The 18,114-nt window shown below is 43.2% G+C and overlaps 1 protein-coding gene across 1 annotated transcript in view; it reads right to left on the bottom strand.

Annotated features, from left to right (window-relative positions):
• The window catches only part of LARP6 (La ribonucleoprotein domain family, member 6), a 40,437-nt gene that overhangs the window by 11,352 nt on the left and 10,971 nt on the right, over positions 1 to 18,114 (bottom strand). The window contains exon 2 of the mRNA XM_006866573.1: positions 3,989 to 4,199. Within this exon, the coding sequence (XP_006866635.1) occupies positions 3,989 to 4,199 (211 nt within the window). The remainder of the gene's footprint in view (positions 1 to 3,988; positions 4,200 to 18,114) is intronic.

Genomic DNA, 18,114 nt, shown 5'->3' with positions numbered 1-18,114 from the left:
CATCTTTCTCCCGCGGAGCGGCTGGTAGTTTCGAACCACTGACCTTAAGGTTCGCAGCCCGATTCGTAACCACTACGCTACCAGAGCTCAGGGAACAAATCTTTACAGCATGGATCACTTCTATCCCCTCGGTACATAGGGTTGACAGGGATGGGCTACTTAGACATTGGTTACCCAAAATGGGTGGGAGGGGCCTATAAAGGCAAGAAGTGACTGGCTTACAAGCTTTTCAAGAGGGAGCCTAGTACCAGACTGGGCAGGGGTAGGTAGAACCTCCAATGAATGATTTCCAATCTGTTGGGACCGGGCTGGCGAAAGGAAATGGGGTAAGACTCTTGTGGTACAATAGTGAATAATTGTCATCAGGACTGACTGTGAGGGTAGGAAATGTAGAGGTAGAAGTTTTTTGACCAAAGGAGGGGAGTGACTGATTTTGCAGCCCAGGAGCGGAGGCCCCTGTGACCATCAAATGAGAAACGCAGAGAGCGTGACCCTACCCAGAGAGGCAGTGAGGGCAGGCATGGAGACAGAGATGAGGACGTGGACAGATGGAGTGTCTGGGAACTTGGGACTCAGGGAGGGAGAGGGGCTGTGTGCTGACAGCCAGGGGGGTGCACCTGTGGGGTGTTTCCTTTGGTTATTTGATGATGCATGGAGGGGATTGTAATCATTGTAATGAAACGAAATATGATAGGATGAGTGTGAAGCTGATGTTCTTCCATGTAAACCCACACAATTCACAATAAAAACTTTAAAAAAAACCACAAAGCAATTGTCAACAAGTTAATTTTGACCAATGGGGCTCCCATGAGTACAGGGCAGAATTGTGCTCCCTAGGGGTTTCAGTTCTGTGACCTCTCAGCAGCAGAGCAGCAGGCCTCTGGGTGGGTTTGAACTGCCAATCTTTCGGTTGTTTTTTTGTTAATCATGATAGGAATAGTCTACAGCCAGGCCCATTAGGGAATCTTGGTTATAGGACAGGTGTCCTAGGCTTGGATCTATGACCCTTTATGAAGGTTGTCCAGGCATCACCTATGTCAAACACTTAACCCACGTTTGTGCTACCCATGGACTGCATGGAGAAGAAACCTCCAAAGACAGATCCATACAGAGCGCTTTAAAGGGAACCAAAAGTAGGCCGACTTTCTGGGGCCTGGTGGTGGTGTGTGCCATCAAGTCGCTTCTGACTCATAGCAACCATGTATAGGGTTTCTGAGAGTGCTGATGGGTTTGAACTGCTGACCTTGTAGTTACTAGGCCAGAGCTTATCTTGCAGCACCACATCAGAGGCCCTAGAACTTTGAGTTCCTCCACAAGGACTTCTCATGTGAGGGGTTGCTCAGTGTTCTCTGGATATGCTTACTCATCCTCCAAGATCCTTTTAAATACAGAAATAAACATGATTGTGAATTGAGTGGCGGTTGACAGAGCAGACCATCAGTTTTCTGTTCCGTAAGTCACACACTTCATTTCATCTCAGAGACTGCTCTTCCTTTAGGGTAACTTCACCTGTCCTACTTCTCGCGATTCATCTTTCCACTCCATCGTCCTTCCTAAGACTTCTGAATTTTGTCCTTAGGTAAAAGCTGCCCTTGTGACCATGACCATCCTATGTGTGCATAACTCACTGATGTTGCTATCCCTGCTATATACCCGTCTATTGCTTGGCTGAAACTTGAGCCAGCCAGGGGATTTCAGTTCCAGATCTGAAGAGCAACCAAGGCTCATAGTCTTACACGGTCTCTTTCTGACCAGTAAATCTGGTCATTTTTATAATTTTGAGTTTTGTTCCACATTTTCTCCCATTCTACATAGGACCTTCTAATGTGATCTCTTTCAGAGCAGTTGGTAGTGGTCTCAGGATCATGGAGACTAATGTTCAAAGTTCCATCATCAGTCCACTGGACTAATTGCTTCCAGGCATCTTCAATTTTCATCACTTTTTCCTCTGCACAGGGAGACACCAATAGGTGTACCTTAGATGGTTGCTAACGAGCTTATTTTAAGACCCCAATTGCTACTCACAAAAGCAGGATCTAGAACATTGTCTTTGTGGACTGTATTATGCTAATTGACCACAGTGTCCCCTAAAACTATTGTCCCGAGTCTCCAGGTCCAGCAACTCATTCCCTCAGTTGTTTGGTATTTCTAAGACATTTTCATCATTTTGTCTCATGTATGCTCCACCATGTTCACGAGTATGTTTGCAGCAAAGGTAAATGTTAAGTGCCATTTAGTTGTTCCAACACGTAACAACCGTATAGAAGACTCCCAAGGCTGTAAATCTTTGCAGGAACAGAGTGGGAGGTAGGCTCGAAACGCCGACCTTGTGGTTCACAGTCCAGTGTTTATCCTACAGAGCCACTGTGCTCCCTAAGCTTTATATATGTGTGGGTCACTCCCACACCTGTTCTCCCTGTGCAGCTCCTCCTGTATCTTATTATCACGGTTACTGCAGGATTGTACAGGTAACAGTATTTGCTTCCGTTCTCCTCCCTGTGTCTTCCCCTGCCTTCATCATTCTCTGCCTCTGCCAATCTCCCTCTCTCTGTATATTGCCTTTCCACGTACCCAAGTTAACATGTGTCTACCCTCTAGCCAGTGAAGTACTCTCCTAACATCCTATTTCAGCGTCACCACTTCTGGGAAGATGTCTTAATCCTCCAGGTACGGCTAGTTGCTCTGAACAATGAACCCCCACAGTACGTTCTTTTCCCACCCTCAGTAGTACTATCTATGGTCGTATGGACATCGCTCCGTTAATAGACTAGGAGCTTTTCAAGGGGAGGGGAAGGCCATATTCATTTTGTCCATCTCATGCCTCACACAGCACTTAGCATAGAGAAGGAGCTCAGTCAATGATTGATGAAAGAATGAAGGGAAGAGAGTAAGAGAAGAGGGCAGAGTCGACGTGTGCATGAGGCGGAGAAGCACTCCAAGGAGAAAAGCTCATCTCCAGTATTCTCTGACAAAGAGCACAGGCAACGTGCCCGTGAACCACTCATCGCCCTTCCGTTATGCAATAAGTCCTGCGGTGCTTTTCCACTCTAGTAGACACTTTCCCCAAGGGGAAACTGAGTTCTTACACCAACTGCTCTGTCAGCTCTCTGAGAAGCAGGGCGTTCACAGACCAGTTGCTGGAGCTCTAAACAGCAACAACAAACGGTGTACCACTCAGATAGCAACAGTCAACGGCCGTCCCATAGCCCCATCTTTTTTTTTTTTTTAACTTTTTACTGTGGATTACATGAAGATTTACAAAGGAAATAGATTTCCAGTCAAAAACAATTCCCATGAATTTTGCTTCATGTCATCAGTGACAAGCCCCTCAATGTAACTTCACTTATCCCACTTCCTCCCCGTGTTTACTGTTCCCAGCGCTGCTCCTTTCCTCACCCTTCCTGCCTTCTGAACTTTGCCCTTAAGCAAATGTTGTCCTTCTGATCTCTAACCGTGGACTGTACTAAGGAGTGTTATGATGTTCACCTTATAGAACAGTCTGCTCCACAGCACTGTCTTATAGATGAGAATGGTAGCATAAGGCACGACAGAGAAGACTCATCTCCACGATTTGTGGGGGCTTCTTTCCTCCCTTATTTATTCAAGCTGACAAATCGAAGTCTTGGAATTCTTATCATTCTAGGCCTGGTAAGTGTCTTTCAAAGCCAGTGAGTCTCCCTGTCACAGTACAGCATACCCCTAGCCACCGACTTACCTGACAAGAAAGCTGGGCAAGTAATGCGGTTTCACAAATGCTGTTGCTGGCCAAGATTTACCCTGGCACCCATGACACTTATAATAGCATGGGAGGATACTCTTTACTGACAATTCTAAAGCCCTTCTCTTGTTCATGCTTCTCTTTTTCAGACCTCAGAGGACATCTGAAAAGTGGCTAGTCATCAGGTTCCAAAGGGGTGAGTAAATTTGTAGGACCGTAACCTGAGACACCCTGAACTCCAGGAAGCAGCTTCTGAAAATGAAGCCTCACCTTTTTGAAGGATGTCAGTAGCTTGACGCTCACGTATCCCAGCTTGTTTCTGCGCACATGTTTCAGCAAGAAGGCATCCTTCTCTAGGTTTTCATCAGAAAAGTAGAATTCAATCTGATCCACCAGTCTCTTGATTAATTCCTTGTCTGGTGGCTTCCACTCGGGATCCAGGTCCTCATGCTCATTCTCGCCCCCACTCGTGGTGGCACTGCTGAAATGAGGAGGAGACATGGGGGTCACATCTGAATGGACCATTTGGAGGTGATTATCCCATGGCCTTTAAGGGGACAACTTTTGTTTCCAGCCAGCTAAGAAACGGAGCTTTGTTTTTAACAAGTGCAGAGGGGTGTTAACAATAATGTCATCGACTAACATTTGTGTGGTGCTCTGCCACTAAAAAAGAGTCCAGGTGACTTGGTGAGTTAGGCTTTGGGTTGGTGAGTGAGAGTCAGTGGTTTGAACCCAGCAGCCACCCTGTGGGAGAAAGCTTAGACAGTCTGCTTCCATAAAGACTTACAGCCTCGGAAATCCTGTCAGACGAACGTTCTCCTCGACTGTAAAGGGCTGCTAGGAGTCAGAACTGGCTCGGCAGCCGTGGGCCTGACTTTTGGCTTTTGCCATGGAAGGAATCCTACGTGATGCCAACAGTTAAACACTGACTACTAACAAGAAAGGTTAATGAGTTTTACCCACCAGAGGTGGCTTGGGAAATGGACTTGGCTATCCTGGTGTGGCAAGGAGCTCTGGTAGCGTAGTGGTTACGAATTGGGCTATGAACCGCAAGGTCAGCAGTTCGAAACTACCAGCTATTCCGCACAAGAAAGATGAAGCTTTCTGCTCCTGTAAAGATTTACAGCCTCGGAAATCAACTCCACGGCACCTAACAACAACAACACCCTGGTGTGGCACTATGGGTTAATGTGCTGGACAGCAAAGTCGGTTTGAACCACAAGATCAGCAGTTCAAGCCACAAGGTCAGCGGTTCAAGCTCACCAGCGGCTCCTTGGAAACCCTATACAGGGTCGCTATGGGTCAGAATTAACTCGACGGCACTCCACAACAACAATATCCAACAACAACAATCTACTTCCACAAGGTCAGAGTCCTCAGAACTCTATGCAGGTCCAGTTCTACTCTGCAACACAGAGAAGGTCACCATGAGTCAGAATGGACTTGACAGCAATTGAGTTCTTGGTTTTTATTGAAAAGTTCCCTTTTGTATAGACTGTCTTATTCTGCACCACTCCACCTCCTGGCACCCCAGTTTTGATTTCTAGAAAGCAGCATAGCACAGCAACTAAGAAGACAAGCTCTAGAGTTACATGTCTTGGGTTCAAATCCTGGTACCAACATTTACTAGCTGAATGAAATTAGAAATATTTTGACAGCAGAGAAGAAGCTAGAGAAATGTATCTCTAGACTATTCAAACTTACTCAAACTCAGAAATAATAATTTATGTAAAATACAGGTCCTGGCTGAGTTTATAAATGAAGAATCTTAATTATTTGCTTGCATGCAGCCTGGAAATGGTTTTTAAATTACCTTATTAACGTCCAAGGCAAATGGGTAATAAAGAAATGGGAGACTAACTTTAAAGTGTATCTTTAACAGTCTTCTTAAAGTGAGATGATGAACCAAAGGAATATATTAGGACAATCCATAACATTTAACAAGTGAAACTGAGATAAGCTGAATATTTGAGATGTCCCTAAAAGGTAATCATTGCTGACTCATCCAACATCTGGCAGCAAACGGTTTTTCATTTACCTTCTTTTACTTCAGAGATATTGAAATTGCCATGGACTGCCAAAAGAACCAACAGATCTGTGTTGGAAGAAGTGCAGCCAGAGTGCTCCTTGGAGGCCAAGATGGCCAAACTTCATCTCTCATACTTCAGCTATATTGTCAGGAGGGACCAGTCACTGGAGAAGGATATCATGTTTGGTAAGGTGGAGGGTCAGAGAAAAAGAGGAAGACCCCCAGAGAGATGGATTGGCAAAGTGGCAGCATCAATGGGTTCAAGTGTAGCAACCATTGTGAGGTTGGCCCAGGACTGGGCAGTGTTCTGTTCTGTTGTGTATAGGGTCGCTATGAGTCGGTACCGACTCGATGGCATGTAACAACAACCTTACAGAGATGCTATAAGCTAAATGCATTCCCAGCCTCTCTTACAGGTTATTGTTGCTGTTGTTGTCATGTGCTGTCGAGTTGTTTCCGACTTATAGTGACCCTGTCTAGGGTTTCTGAGGAATGGTTGGTGAGTTTGAACAGCTGACCTTGCAGTTCAAACTGACCTCTCAATCCAGTGCATTATCCTGTAGTACCACACCAGCATTCCCTCTTACAGGCTTTTTGTTGTTGTTAAGTGCCGTCAAGTCAATTCTGACTCATAGTGGCCTTGCATAGGGTTTCTACAGAGCAGCTGGTGAGTTTGAACCGCTGACCTTGCAGTTCAAACCAACCTTTCCGTCCAGTGCATTAGCCTGCAGCGCCACACCAGGACTCCCTCTTAGAGGCAGTAGTAGCCATTGGTCATGTTACGGCTAATAACACACAAGTGTAAATCTCTTGGCTCCGCCCCTTTCTCCTTTTATCTGCTTTGAGCGTGGAGGTGATGGCTGGAGCTGCAGCAAGCATTTTGTTGTTGTTGTTGTTATGTGCTGTCAAGTTGGTTCCAACCCATCGCTACCCTGTATAGGGTTTCCAAGGAGTAGCTGGTGAGCTTGAACCACCGACCTTGTAGTCAAACCGATGTTGCAGTCCAGCGCATTATCCCACATGCCACACTAGCAACCATCTTAGTACCAATAAAAAAAAGGCTAAGAGAATCAGAGATTTGTACCTAGATGGTACTGAGTTGCTAAATCAAATCCTATTACAACCTACTTTCAGATTACTGGTTAGTACATGTGTTTAATTAATTTACTTGTAAGTTTGGTTTTTGTATCACTTACACTGTTGGGCTGGTGACTTGATTTTTGACAGAGAGCTTCTCTGTGCCAGAATGAAACTGTCCCATGGGGTTTTCTAGGTTGTAATCTTTATAGAAGCACACTGTCAGGCCTTTCTTCCACAGACTCACTGGGTGGGTTCAAACCATCAACCTTTAGGTTAGCAGCTGAGTGCTTAACCGTGGTGCCACCAGAGCTATTACTTATAGCCAGTATAATAGTGAACAGGCCAGTAACTGCCTGGAGTGGTGCTGGAGATAAGTACTGGGCTGCTAACCACAAGGTCAGCGGTTCAAACTCACCAGCTGTTCCTTGGAAACCCTATCTAGGATCCCTATGAGTCAGAACCAACTTCATGGTACTTAACAACACACTAGTAACCTACCAGCTGTCTATCAGTTTTTTGTACTGTGGTGGCTTATGTGTCACTGTGATGCTGAAAGCTATGACACTAGTATTTTAAATACCAACAGGGTCACTCGTGGTTTCAGCAGAGCTTACAGATTAAGACCGACTAAGAAGAAGAGGCAAACCACTTCTGAAGGGTTAGCCACTGAAAACCTTGTGAACAGCACAGAACAATGTCTGAGATAGTGCCAGAAGATGAGTCCCTCAGGATGGAAGACATGCAAAACACACAGGGGAAGAACTGTCTCCTTAAAGTAGAGTTGATGTTACTGACATGGGCGGAGCAAAGCTTTCAGAACATTCATATGCTGATGGGATAAAACTTAAAATAAGAAGAAACAGCTGCATATGTCATGAATAACTGGAATATGGAATGTATGAAGTTTGCATCTAGGAAAATTGAAAGTCATCAAAAATTAAAATGAATACGTAAGATTGATATGCTAGGCATTACAGAGCTGAAATGGACATTTTGAATTGGACAATCATATTGCTTATTATGCTGGGAACAACTAACTGAAAGCAATCAATTTCATCATCAAAAAGTGTATCTCAAGATCTGTCTTGAAGTACAATGCTGTCTGTGGCACGATTATATCCACAGCCCTACAAGGAAGATCAGTTGATACAATTATTATTCATATTTATTTAAGTCACCAAAGCCAGTGATGATAAAATTAAAGAATTTTACAAACTTCTTCAATCTGAATCTGATGAAACATGCAATCAAGATGTACTAATTACTGGTGATTAGAATGCAAAGAGTAAGAATTGTTGTTAGTGCGGTAGAGTCTGGTCCAACTCATAGTGACCCTGTATAGGGTTTCCAAGACTGTAAACTTTGTAGAAGCAGAATACCTCATCTTTCCCATGGGACAGTTGGTGGGCTTGAACCGCTGATGTGGTTCACAGTCCAGTGTTTCTCCTACAGAGTCACCATGCTGCAGAGACAAAGAAGAGGACTGGTAACTGGAAAATATGGTCTTGGTGAAATGATGCTGGAGATTATATGACAGAATTTTACAAGACCAATGGCTTTCTTTATGGAAAATACGTTTTTCACAACAAAAGTGGCAACTATATATGTGGACCTCACCAGATGGAACATGCAGGTATCAAACCGACTACATTATTTGGAAGAAAATAATGGAAAGGCTCAGTATCATCAGCCCAAACAAGACCAAATGCCAACTGTAGAACAGACTAACAGTTGCTCATATGCAAGTTCAGGCTGAAGCTAAAGAAAATGAAAGCAAGTTCATGAGAGCCAAATTATGATTTTGTGTCTATCCCACTTAAATTTATACACCATGAACTATCTCAGAAACAGAGTTGATACATTAGACAATAATGATTGAAGATCAGAAGAGTCGTGGGATGGTATCAAGATCATCATACATGAATAAAGAAAATGGTTATTAAAAAGACATGAAAGAATGAAAAGACAAACTGGATGTCAAAAGAGGCTCAGGAAATTGTTCTCTAACGTAGAGAAGCTAAAGTGACTGGAAGAAATTATGATATAAAAGAGTTGAACAGAAATTTTCAAAGGATAGCTAGAGAAGACAAAGTTTAAGTATTGTAACGAAGTGCTCTAAGATCTGGAGCTAGAAAATCTAAAGGGAAAAATGTTCAGCATTTCTTAAGCTGACAGAACTGAAGCAAACTTCAAGCCTTGGGATACTGAAAGATTCTATGGGCAAAATATTGAAAGATGGAGGAAGCATTAAAAGAAAATGGAAGGAATACACAGAGGCAATGTGCCAGGAAGAATTGGTCAATGTTCAACCATTTCAAGAGGTAGCATATGATCAAGAACTGATGGTATTGCAAAGGAAGAAGTCCAAATTGTACTGAAGATATTGGCAAAAAGCAAGGCTCGTGGTGTGGTGCTGTATGATAAGCACTGGACTGCTAACCACAAGATCAATGGCTCAAACCTTCCAGGTACTCCTCGGGAACCCTTTACAGGGTCATAACGAGCTGGAACTGACTCAACAGCACTTAACAACAGGAGCAGTAACAACACGTTTGGGAAAAGAGGTCCCTAAAACATGTCAAAGGGAAAACGTCAACAGGACAAACAGAATAGTAAAAAGGGAGCTACAAGATGGTGGTGGTGGTGTGCCGCGGAGTCAGTTCCGACTCATAGTGACCCTGTACAGGGTTTCCGAGGCTATGAATCTTTACGGCAGCAGAAAGCCTCATCTTTCTCCCGGGGAACAGCTGGTAGTTTGGAACTGCTGACCCTGAGGTTAGCAGCCCAATTCGTAACCACGATGCTTGAGATGTAATATAGACAGAACCAATTTTCACTTGATTAGAAGTTTACCCATGAAACGGGAGTAAAAATTGATAGGCTGCATATGTCGCTGTTGTTGTTGTTGTTGTTAGGTGCCATTGAGTTGGTACCGACCCATAGTGACCTTATGCACAGCAGAATGAAACACTGCCTAATCACAACTCATAGTGTCCCTGTATAGGGTTTCCAAGAATGGCTGGTGGGTTTGAACTGCCAACCTTGGGATTTCCAGTCTACTGTTTATCCTACAGCACCACAATAACTACAAACATATTCTACGCCCAGCTGATAAACCAAAACAAACCCCCCAAAAAATCTAGTCGTAGAGTCCATTTCAATTCATATCGACTCTACAGAACAGAACAGAACAGTTCCTTAATGTTCTCAGGCCTGTGAATCTTTACAGAAGCAGACAGCCTCATCTTTTTCCTGCAGAGCAGCTGGTGGATTCAAACTGCCAACCTTTGGGTTAACAGCCCAACACTTATCCTAGTATGCCACCAGGGCTCCTTCCAGCCGAGGCAGCTGTCAATCAATATCAGGGGACGGGGTAGAGTGTGTGATAAGGAAAGGCAACACCTGAGTGCTCAACTTCTCCAGTGTCTCTATTAGAGCCTCCTGTTCCTCTCAAGCACTGCCAGCCCTAGTCATATATCAGAGACTTCAATGAGAAGGTCATTCAAACAGACTCACTCAGATCTCCCTTGTGCCTCTCACTGCCCAAATTTGCCCTGTGTCTCTGGATAGCCACCAAAGATATTGGCTGCCCACAGAGGGCTAGAGTTGAGAGTGAAACATCCAGCTGATATGAAGTGAGGGGAGATGCACAAGAACACCCAAACTTGCAGATAGTACCCACTTGACCTAACCTTGATGGCTTGATAATCAGAACTCGACTAGAGGAAGATAAAAAAGAAAACGGTTTTTGGTAAAGGAAATGAGGGTAAACTGCGACAATTTGATGAACCTGACCTATCTCAGAGAGGTAGTTACTTTAAATACCAACAGAGAGAGCGGGAAGGAGTCTTCACATCAAGTATCAATGCTATCCCCTCTGTATACAGGGTAGATAGGGCCGGGCACCTTAGACACTGGCTACCTAAAATGAGGGGGCGACAAAGGCATGAGGTAACTGGCTTACAAGGTTTCAAGAGGGAGTTTAGTTTAAGAGTGTGTGGGGGAAGAAAGAGTCCCCACTGAATAGTTTTCATCTTTTTAGATGGGTCTGGTAAAAAGAGATGGAGATAAGATTCTTATGATATACAATAGTGAATATTTGTTATCATGAATAATTGCGACCTTCACAATTGTAAAGGTAGAGGTTCTATAACAAAAACGGGGGAGTCGTTAAACTTACAGTCCAGAAACAGAGGATCCTAGGGCCATCAAGGGAGAAGAGCACAAGTGGAATGCGGGACCTTATCCAGAGAAGCAGCGACAGCAGAGAAGGAGGCAGAGATGGGGACATGGAAAGAGGGAGTGGCTGAGGACCCTAGATTCATGGGAAGAAAAGGACTGAGAGCTGGTGGCCAAGAGGCAGACTTGCAGAATGTGCCCTTTGGTGGTGTAAATTATTATATATGCCCGAGTGTTTAAAAAAAAAAGTGCTAAAATGAATAGCAAGAAATACTGTTAACTGATGGTACATGGAGCGGATTGTAATCACTGTAATGAAACAAAGTGTATGACTTGTTGAATGTAAAACTGATGATCTGCCCTGTAAACTTTCACTCAATTCACAATAAAAACTTAAAAAAGAAGATACTGGCTACCCCATTTATATGCCTTTCTTCCAACTTCACTCCCCTGCCCCCCACTACAGTATCTGACACAGGTGTGCTATTGTTAAGTGCCAGTGAGTCTGTTCCAACTCAGAGCAAGCCTGTATAGGGTGTCCAAGGAGTGATTGGTGGGTCTGAACCTTGTGGTTCAAACCGATTTATACCCTACAATTGACCACCCTTTGATTGATATTCTCTCCAGAGCTTACACGGCTTTGTTCCTTTCTGATTCTTTCCATGTGACTGCCTTTTCAGATACTCTTTCTTCCATTTTTAAAAATAGGTGTTCCCCCAAGGGGTTTGTAAATTCACTTGCTCACTCTTAAGAGAGAGATCTAAGATTCAAACCCAGATCCTTGATCTCTAAAGTCAGTATAAATAATACGTTCCACATTATGAGGGGAGCTTGCCATGGCGTCTGGAGACCCCACCCCCTCCACTGGGGCCCTTCTAAGTGAAGCCCACATCTACCAGCAGCTCCACAAAACACGCTTTCTCTCCCTGGGTTCTCTCTCTGTATTCTTGACTCTCCCTAGTAAACTCATTCAGTCTAAATATGCCTCCCCTCAACCCAACGTATTATGTCTTGCTCCTGAAATCCAGTCCTCAATTCCTAACTGCCTGCTGAGTGAGTCTGGCTGAATGACCTTCTCACTGAAATCTGAGATGGAACAACCAGAACATGACAGACTTTTCCACTTGGATACTCTGATGTTGCTTCAAATTTAATATGTCCAAAATTGAACCCATCACCTTCTTTGAAAACTGTCCCCAGGTAGGAATGAAGCCTGGGCCTACCAAGACATGGTCTAAGACCATTGTTTCACACAGTCTCACCAGAAACACTCCAGAGTGTTCCGGGGCTGACTCTGTGTCAGTAATTTGTACCCAGAGATCCCAGAACAGGTGGGTGGGAATGGGAAGGTGAAATAAAACTTCAATATGAGTGCTGAGGTGAGCTTCCTGCATTTGGAGGACTCCTCCCAATGTGTCAGTGTTGTCCGTGGCAGCGGTACATATCCACATTCCAGGAGAGCTAGCTGGTCAGCCTATATTATACCTGAGCGCATGCTGCACTGTGGTCTGGTCTGTGTGATAGCCTTGGAACAGAAAAGATCCCGCAAATTACAAAACCGTATTTTTATCCTTGAAATATGATTATTGGCAACTTCTTCACAATTACAACCATCCTATGATAACCACGTATCTTCCCCACCAACTACTTGCACTGTTCAGCCTTCTTTCCTGAGTTGATGTCTGCAGACGCTTCTTTCAGTCTTGCCCATACTTCAGTCAGTTTTCAAGTCTTGATTTTATTCAACATCGTCTCCCATCTGTTCTCTTTTCTACTTGTACTGTTCTTCCTTTGTTGTTATGAAGTGCCGTCAAGTCAGTTCTGACTCACTGCGACTCTGTATAGGGTTTCTGAGGAGCAGCTGGTGGGTCTGAACTGCTGACCTTGTGGTTCACAGTCCAGCGCTGATCCGACAGCACCCCACCAGGAGTCCTTGATTACTATTAATAGCTCATCAGAATTTATCCTTAAAAATTAAAGTTAATACATAGAAATAGCAAAGAGTCAAGTAAAAATGCACAGAACACATGGAGAAAGCCACACAATTCCTCACTTTGCCCTTCCTCCCTGGAGACAACCTCCATTTAACCACTGAGTTCTGAGAAGAGTTGCTTTGTAGCCCAACAAAATACAAGTATGCTCGTAGCTTTATTTCTCACTGTTCAACTTAAGGCATTTTCTATCCATGCCCTATTAAATTAAATGAGGATTTGGGATCGATGATGTGTTGTTCCAATGTTAACGGGAACATAGTGAAGAAGTTATGGAGTAAGCACTAACACATAGCATGCACATGACATAGCTATCAAACAAGCAGTAAAATACTGTGTTGTTTCCAATTAAGTCAATCCCAACTAACATCCCTCCAGGATAGAACAGAACCTTCCCCTAGAGTTTCCTAGGCTGTAATCTTTATGTAATCTTTTCTCCCATAGAGCAGATGGTGGATTTGAATCATTACCATTTCAGTTAGCAGTGAGGGTTTAACCATTGCAACACCAGGGCTCCTAGCAAAATATTCCAAACCCACTGTCACTGAATCAATTCCAATCATAGAGACCCCCGTACAGGGTTTCCAAGGCTGTGCACGTTTATGGGAGCAGAAAGTCTCATCATTCTGGCACAGAGCAGATGAAGGGTTGTGATTAGCAGTCCAGTGCTTTATGCTACAGCACTACCAGAGATCATTAGCAAAATCTTAGCAATTGGCTATTGTTGAGTCTTGTGTAAGCAAACTTCTAAACCTTTTTGGCATAACTAAATTCTTATGTAATCACTATGTTTGGCATAACTAAATTGGCTGACCTGGGTTCGGCTTCGACTCTATTTTACTTAAGACTTCATTTTCCTTTACCCTTATTTCTTCTTTTTAACCAAAGCTGGACTCTAGCAAAATTTTACTTGTACTTAGAAAATCAGGGTGGGAATATTAAATCTTGCCAATTTGCAGTTGATACTAGAGCCACCCTGTCTTGCTAAAATCCCACATCTTTATAAAATCCACAGGTCCAGAATACAAAAAATTTAAGGATAGAGTGTGGAGACAGTGGGTCACTAACCAAGTGCAAACACTGGTCCATTCTCAACCTATTCTAATATCCCTTGAACCCACTGACAATTTACGTTTGCCATTTACAATTCACAGACAAGGGAAAAATTTTATTAAACTTATTACCTGTTGTCCTCAAAATCCTTACCGAGAAACTTGATTCAGAATTAGTTCAGAGAGAAGAAGCTGCTTGCTCTTTTAAAGTGCTGGTTATGCACCAAGACAATTTAGTTGATCCCTTCTAACTTACTACCGGAGTCCTGGTGTAGCGCTCCAGGATAATGCACTGGACCGCAAGGTCAGCTTGAATTGCAAGAGCAACAGTTCAAATTCACCAGCCCTATAAAGGCTCACTATGAGTCAGAACCAACTAGACATCACTTAACCACAACAACTTACTGACAATAACCATCTTCCAGTAATATTTTAAACATATAGGCTACCATATGTGCTGATGCAGAGCAAGTTTATCAGCAGAACCCACCAAAATTCAAGTAGCCACATCTAAAACCCTTGCCAAAAATTCCTCAATACCCTTAAACAAAAAGCTAAAGAGGGGCTCAAGCAAACAAATACCAAGTTCTCTGCCATTGAGTCGTGTAAGACTCACAGTGTTTCCCCGGCTGCAAATCTTTATGGGAGTAGAAAGCTTCACTGTTCTCCCAAAGAGCAGCTGGTAGGTTTAAACTGACCACCAGGGTGGACTACCTCACTATTCAGGACTTTCTTTCTTATGGCTTGAATGTCCCTTGCACAGCCCTTGAAACGCCCCTGATTTGCCAGTTTAAAAACAAATAAATAATAGAAGCTATCAACCACACCTCATTCCTAGATTTCTAGTAGTCCCAATGCTCACCTGCAGCATCCCAATGTTCTTTCAGATGCTGCACATTTGGTTGTAATTGATCCTTGGGTCACCTTCTTTAGAATTCCTAAAAACCCTGAGAGCCCATATTTGTTTGCAATTACTTGAGACAAGCAACAACGAACTTAGACGAGACTATTTTGGAATTGTATACAATTTTGGCATGTTATCAAACAGAGAGGATTTGTACCTTCCTCTGGACTGGCTATAAAAATATGAAACTCTAGGTTATGAATCAGGCTGCTAATCTCATGGTCAGCAGTTCGAAACTACTAGATGTTCCGAGGGAGAAAGATGTGGCTTTCTGCTCCCATGAAGATTTACAGCCTCGGAAACCCTGTGCAGGTTCACCATAAGTCGGAACCAACTCCATGGCACATAACAACAACAACAACAACAACAAGTGCTTTGTTACTCCTCTCTGAGATTGGTATTATAAAAATGCAGACTTACCAACCTAAGAGTTTCCCAAACAGAAAAAATTAGAGGGAAATTAAGCTATTCCGAGCTGACCGATCAGCCAAACAAGCAGCTTCCCAAATCCATGGCCCTTTACTAGAAAAGGGAGTCCTTTCATTTCATAGCCAACCATCAACTATTGCCAATTCTTATTCAGATAAGACTACTTTTGTTGTTGTTAAGTGCCGTCGAGTCGAGTCCGACCCATAGCGACCCTGTATAGGGTTTCCAAGGAGCAGCTGGTGAGCTTGAACCACCGACCTTGCAGTTCAAAGGGCTTTGCAGTCTGGTGCATTAACCCACAGAGCCACACCAGGACTCCCAGAGTACTTTAGGACAGGCTTTAAAGCATAAAAGGAGCCCTGGTGGAATGACAGGATAAGCACTGGACTGCTAAGAACAAGATCAGCAATTCAAACTTACCAGCTACTCCATAGGGAAAAGATAAAGCTTTCTGTTCCCATAAAGATTTACTGCCTCAGAAACCCTGTTTCCGGTTGCTATGAGTTGGAATCAACTTGATGGCAATTGATGTTTTTGTTTTCTTTTGTTTTTAGACATCAAGAAATAGTTAAAATTAGAGCGACTGAATAATGAACAAAGGCAGGATATTTTCACAATTCTGTTACTAAATTATGGACAGGGCTTAACCAAAAGCCTGTCCTATCCAAATTATTAGGTATTCCTATGTGGTGGGTCCTTCATGAAGGACCTCATATAGGGCCAGAGAAGAAGAAGACTATTTAAGAAAATACTGGTGGGGAAAATTAGTTTGAAGCTGCCTAACATGTCATATTTCATCGTCCCAATTACCCTTCATACTAACTCAGGAAAACATTTTAAGGCCCTACCTGGGAAATACCCTGTGCGTTCTGAGTCTATTCTTGAATGGTAACTTAATAGCTTTCAACTTCCACCATATAATGACTACAAATGTGAATTCGTGATGATTTGTAGCTTTCACACTAGATAAAAGCTTTTTCCTTGTGAACACGCATGGCAACCTTTGTAAATATCATCCCTGCTTGTGAAGCACCTACAATTCTCTGTAGCACGTGAAACTCATTTTACTAGACAAGTCATTCGGGAAATATAACAAATTTCCCTTATTTTTCATATTCTACATTATCCTCATCATAATCTCCAGGCTTCTGGCCTCATATAAAGAATTAACGGTACAATAAAAAAAAACCAATTGTCCTAACTTTCTAAGACATTGAATTTATCTTAGATCAATGCCATTCCTTTGGTTCTTTTAAAGTTAAAATCAACCTTATTTGGACCCCATATGAAATAATCACCAGGAGATCTATTTTCCTACCTATAGAACTACTGATATATTGTCCATCTTTAATCAATAAAATAAAAATTCTTTTTACTATGTTAAGGAAACTTTTGACACACAACATTTAGAATCTTAAAATTTGCCTGTTGTTGAACCAGGTGTTTTTGTATATTAGAAGAGGCATCAGTTAAAAGATCCCCTTAAAGGCAAGAAGTGACTGGCTTACAAGCTCTCAAGAGGGAACCTAGATCCAGAGGGCGTGGAGGAAGGTAGAATCTCCACTGAGTAGTATCCAATCTGTCTAGGCGGGGCTGATGAAAGGAAATGCTGATGGGTCTCTTGTGATACAATAGTAAATAATTGTTATCAGGACTGCTTGTGAGGGTTGGAAATGTAAAGGCAGATGTTTAGTAGCAAGGAGGGGAGTGATTAACTTTGCAGTCTAGGAGTGGAGGTTCCTGGGACCATCAGGGAGAAGAGGAGAGAGTGGGACCCTACCCAGAGAAGCAGTGATGCCTAAGACAAAGGCAGAAATGATGACATGGAGAGAGGGAATGGCTGGGGACTTCAGACACAGAGAAGGAGAGGGGCTGTGTGCTGACAACCGGGGGGCAGGCTTGCAGGGTATACCCTTTGACTGGGTGATGATGTATGAAGGGGATTGTAACCATGGCAATGAAGCGATATAAGATAGGTTGAATGTAAAACTAGTGTTCTCCCACGTAAACTATCACATCATTCACAATAAAACATTTAAAAAAAAGAGATCCCCTTAAATCTTATTGGAAAGGATTATATTTAGCCCTCATTACTGTGAGCAACATTGTCAATACCAACAAACACTCAAGAAATCCAATCTGTACTAATTTTAGGGAGAATGAGGTTTTCTTTATTTGGTTTTGCAAAATCAGGTGCCCAACCAAGTAGACACAGGCAGACCTACCGCATGGCAGGCCTGCAAACATTTTTATTCCCCTGTCTTGAAAAAGCCCCTCCTCCAGTTCCCCTTTTATTGGGTACTATGGAGTCCTGGTGTGGCACTGTGGGTTAATGTGCCAGACAGCAAAGCCATTTGAACGGCAAGGTTGGTGGTTCAAGCTCACCAGCTGCTCCTTGGAAACTCTATACAGGGTCGTTATGGGTCAGAACCAACTCAATGGCACTTAACAAAAACATGGAGTTTTACGTGGGAGAAAGATAAGGCTTTCTGCTCCCGTAAAGATTTACATGCGCAGAAACCCTGTACAGGGTCACTATGAGTTGGAACCAACTCCACGGCATATAACCACAACCATGGAGTTTTACGGAGTCCTGGTGTGGCACTGCGGACTAATGTATCAGACTGCAAAGTCGCTTGAACTGCAAGGTTGGTGGTTCAAGGTCATCAGCTGCTCCTCTGGAACACTATATAGGGTAGCTATGGGTCGAAATTGACTTGACAGCACTTAAC

The sequence above is a fragment of the Chrysochloris asiatica genome, unplaced genomic scaffold (assembly GCF_000296735.1).
Source record: "Chrysochloris asiatica unplaced genomic scaffold, ChrAsi1.0 scaffold00092, whole genome shotgun sequence".
Lineage (NCBI taxonomy): Eukaryota > Metazoa > Chordata > Mammalia > Afrosoricida > Chrysochloridae > Chrysochloris > Chrysochloris asiatica.
This window is presented reverse-complemented; position numbering and strand designations above follow the sequence as displayed.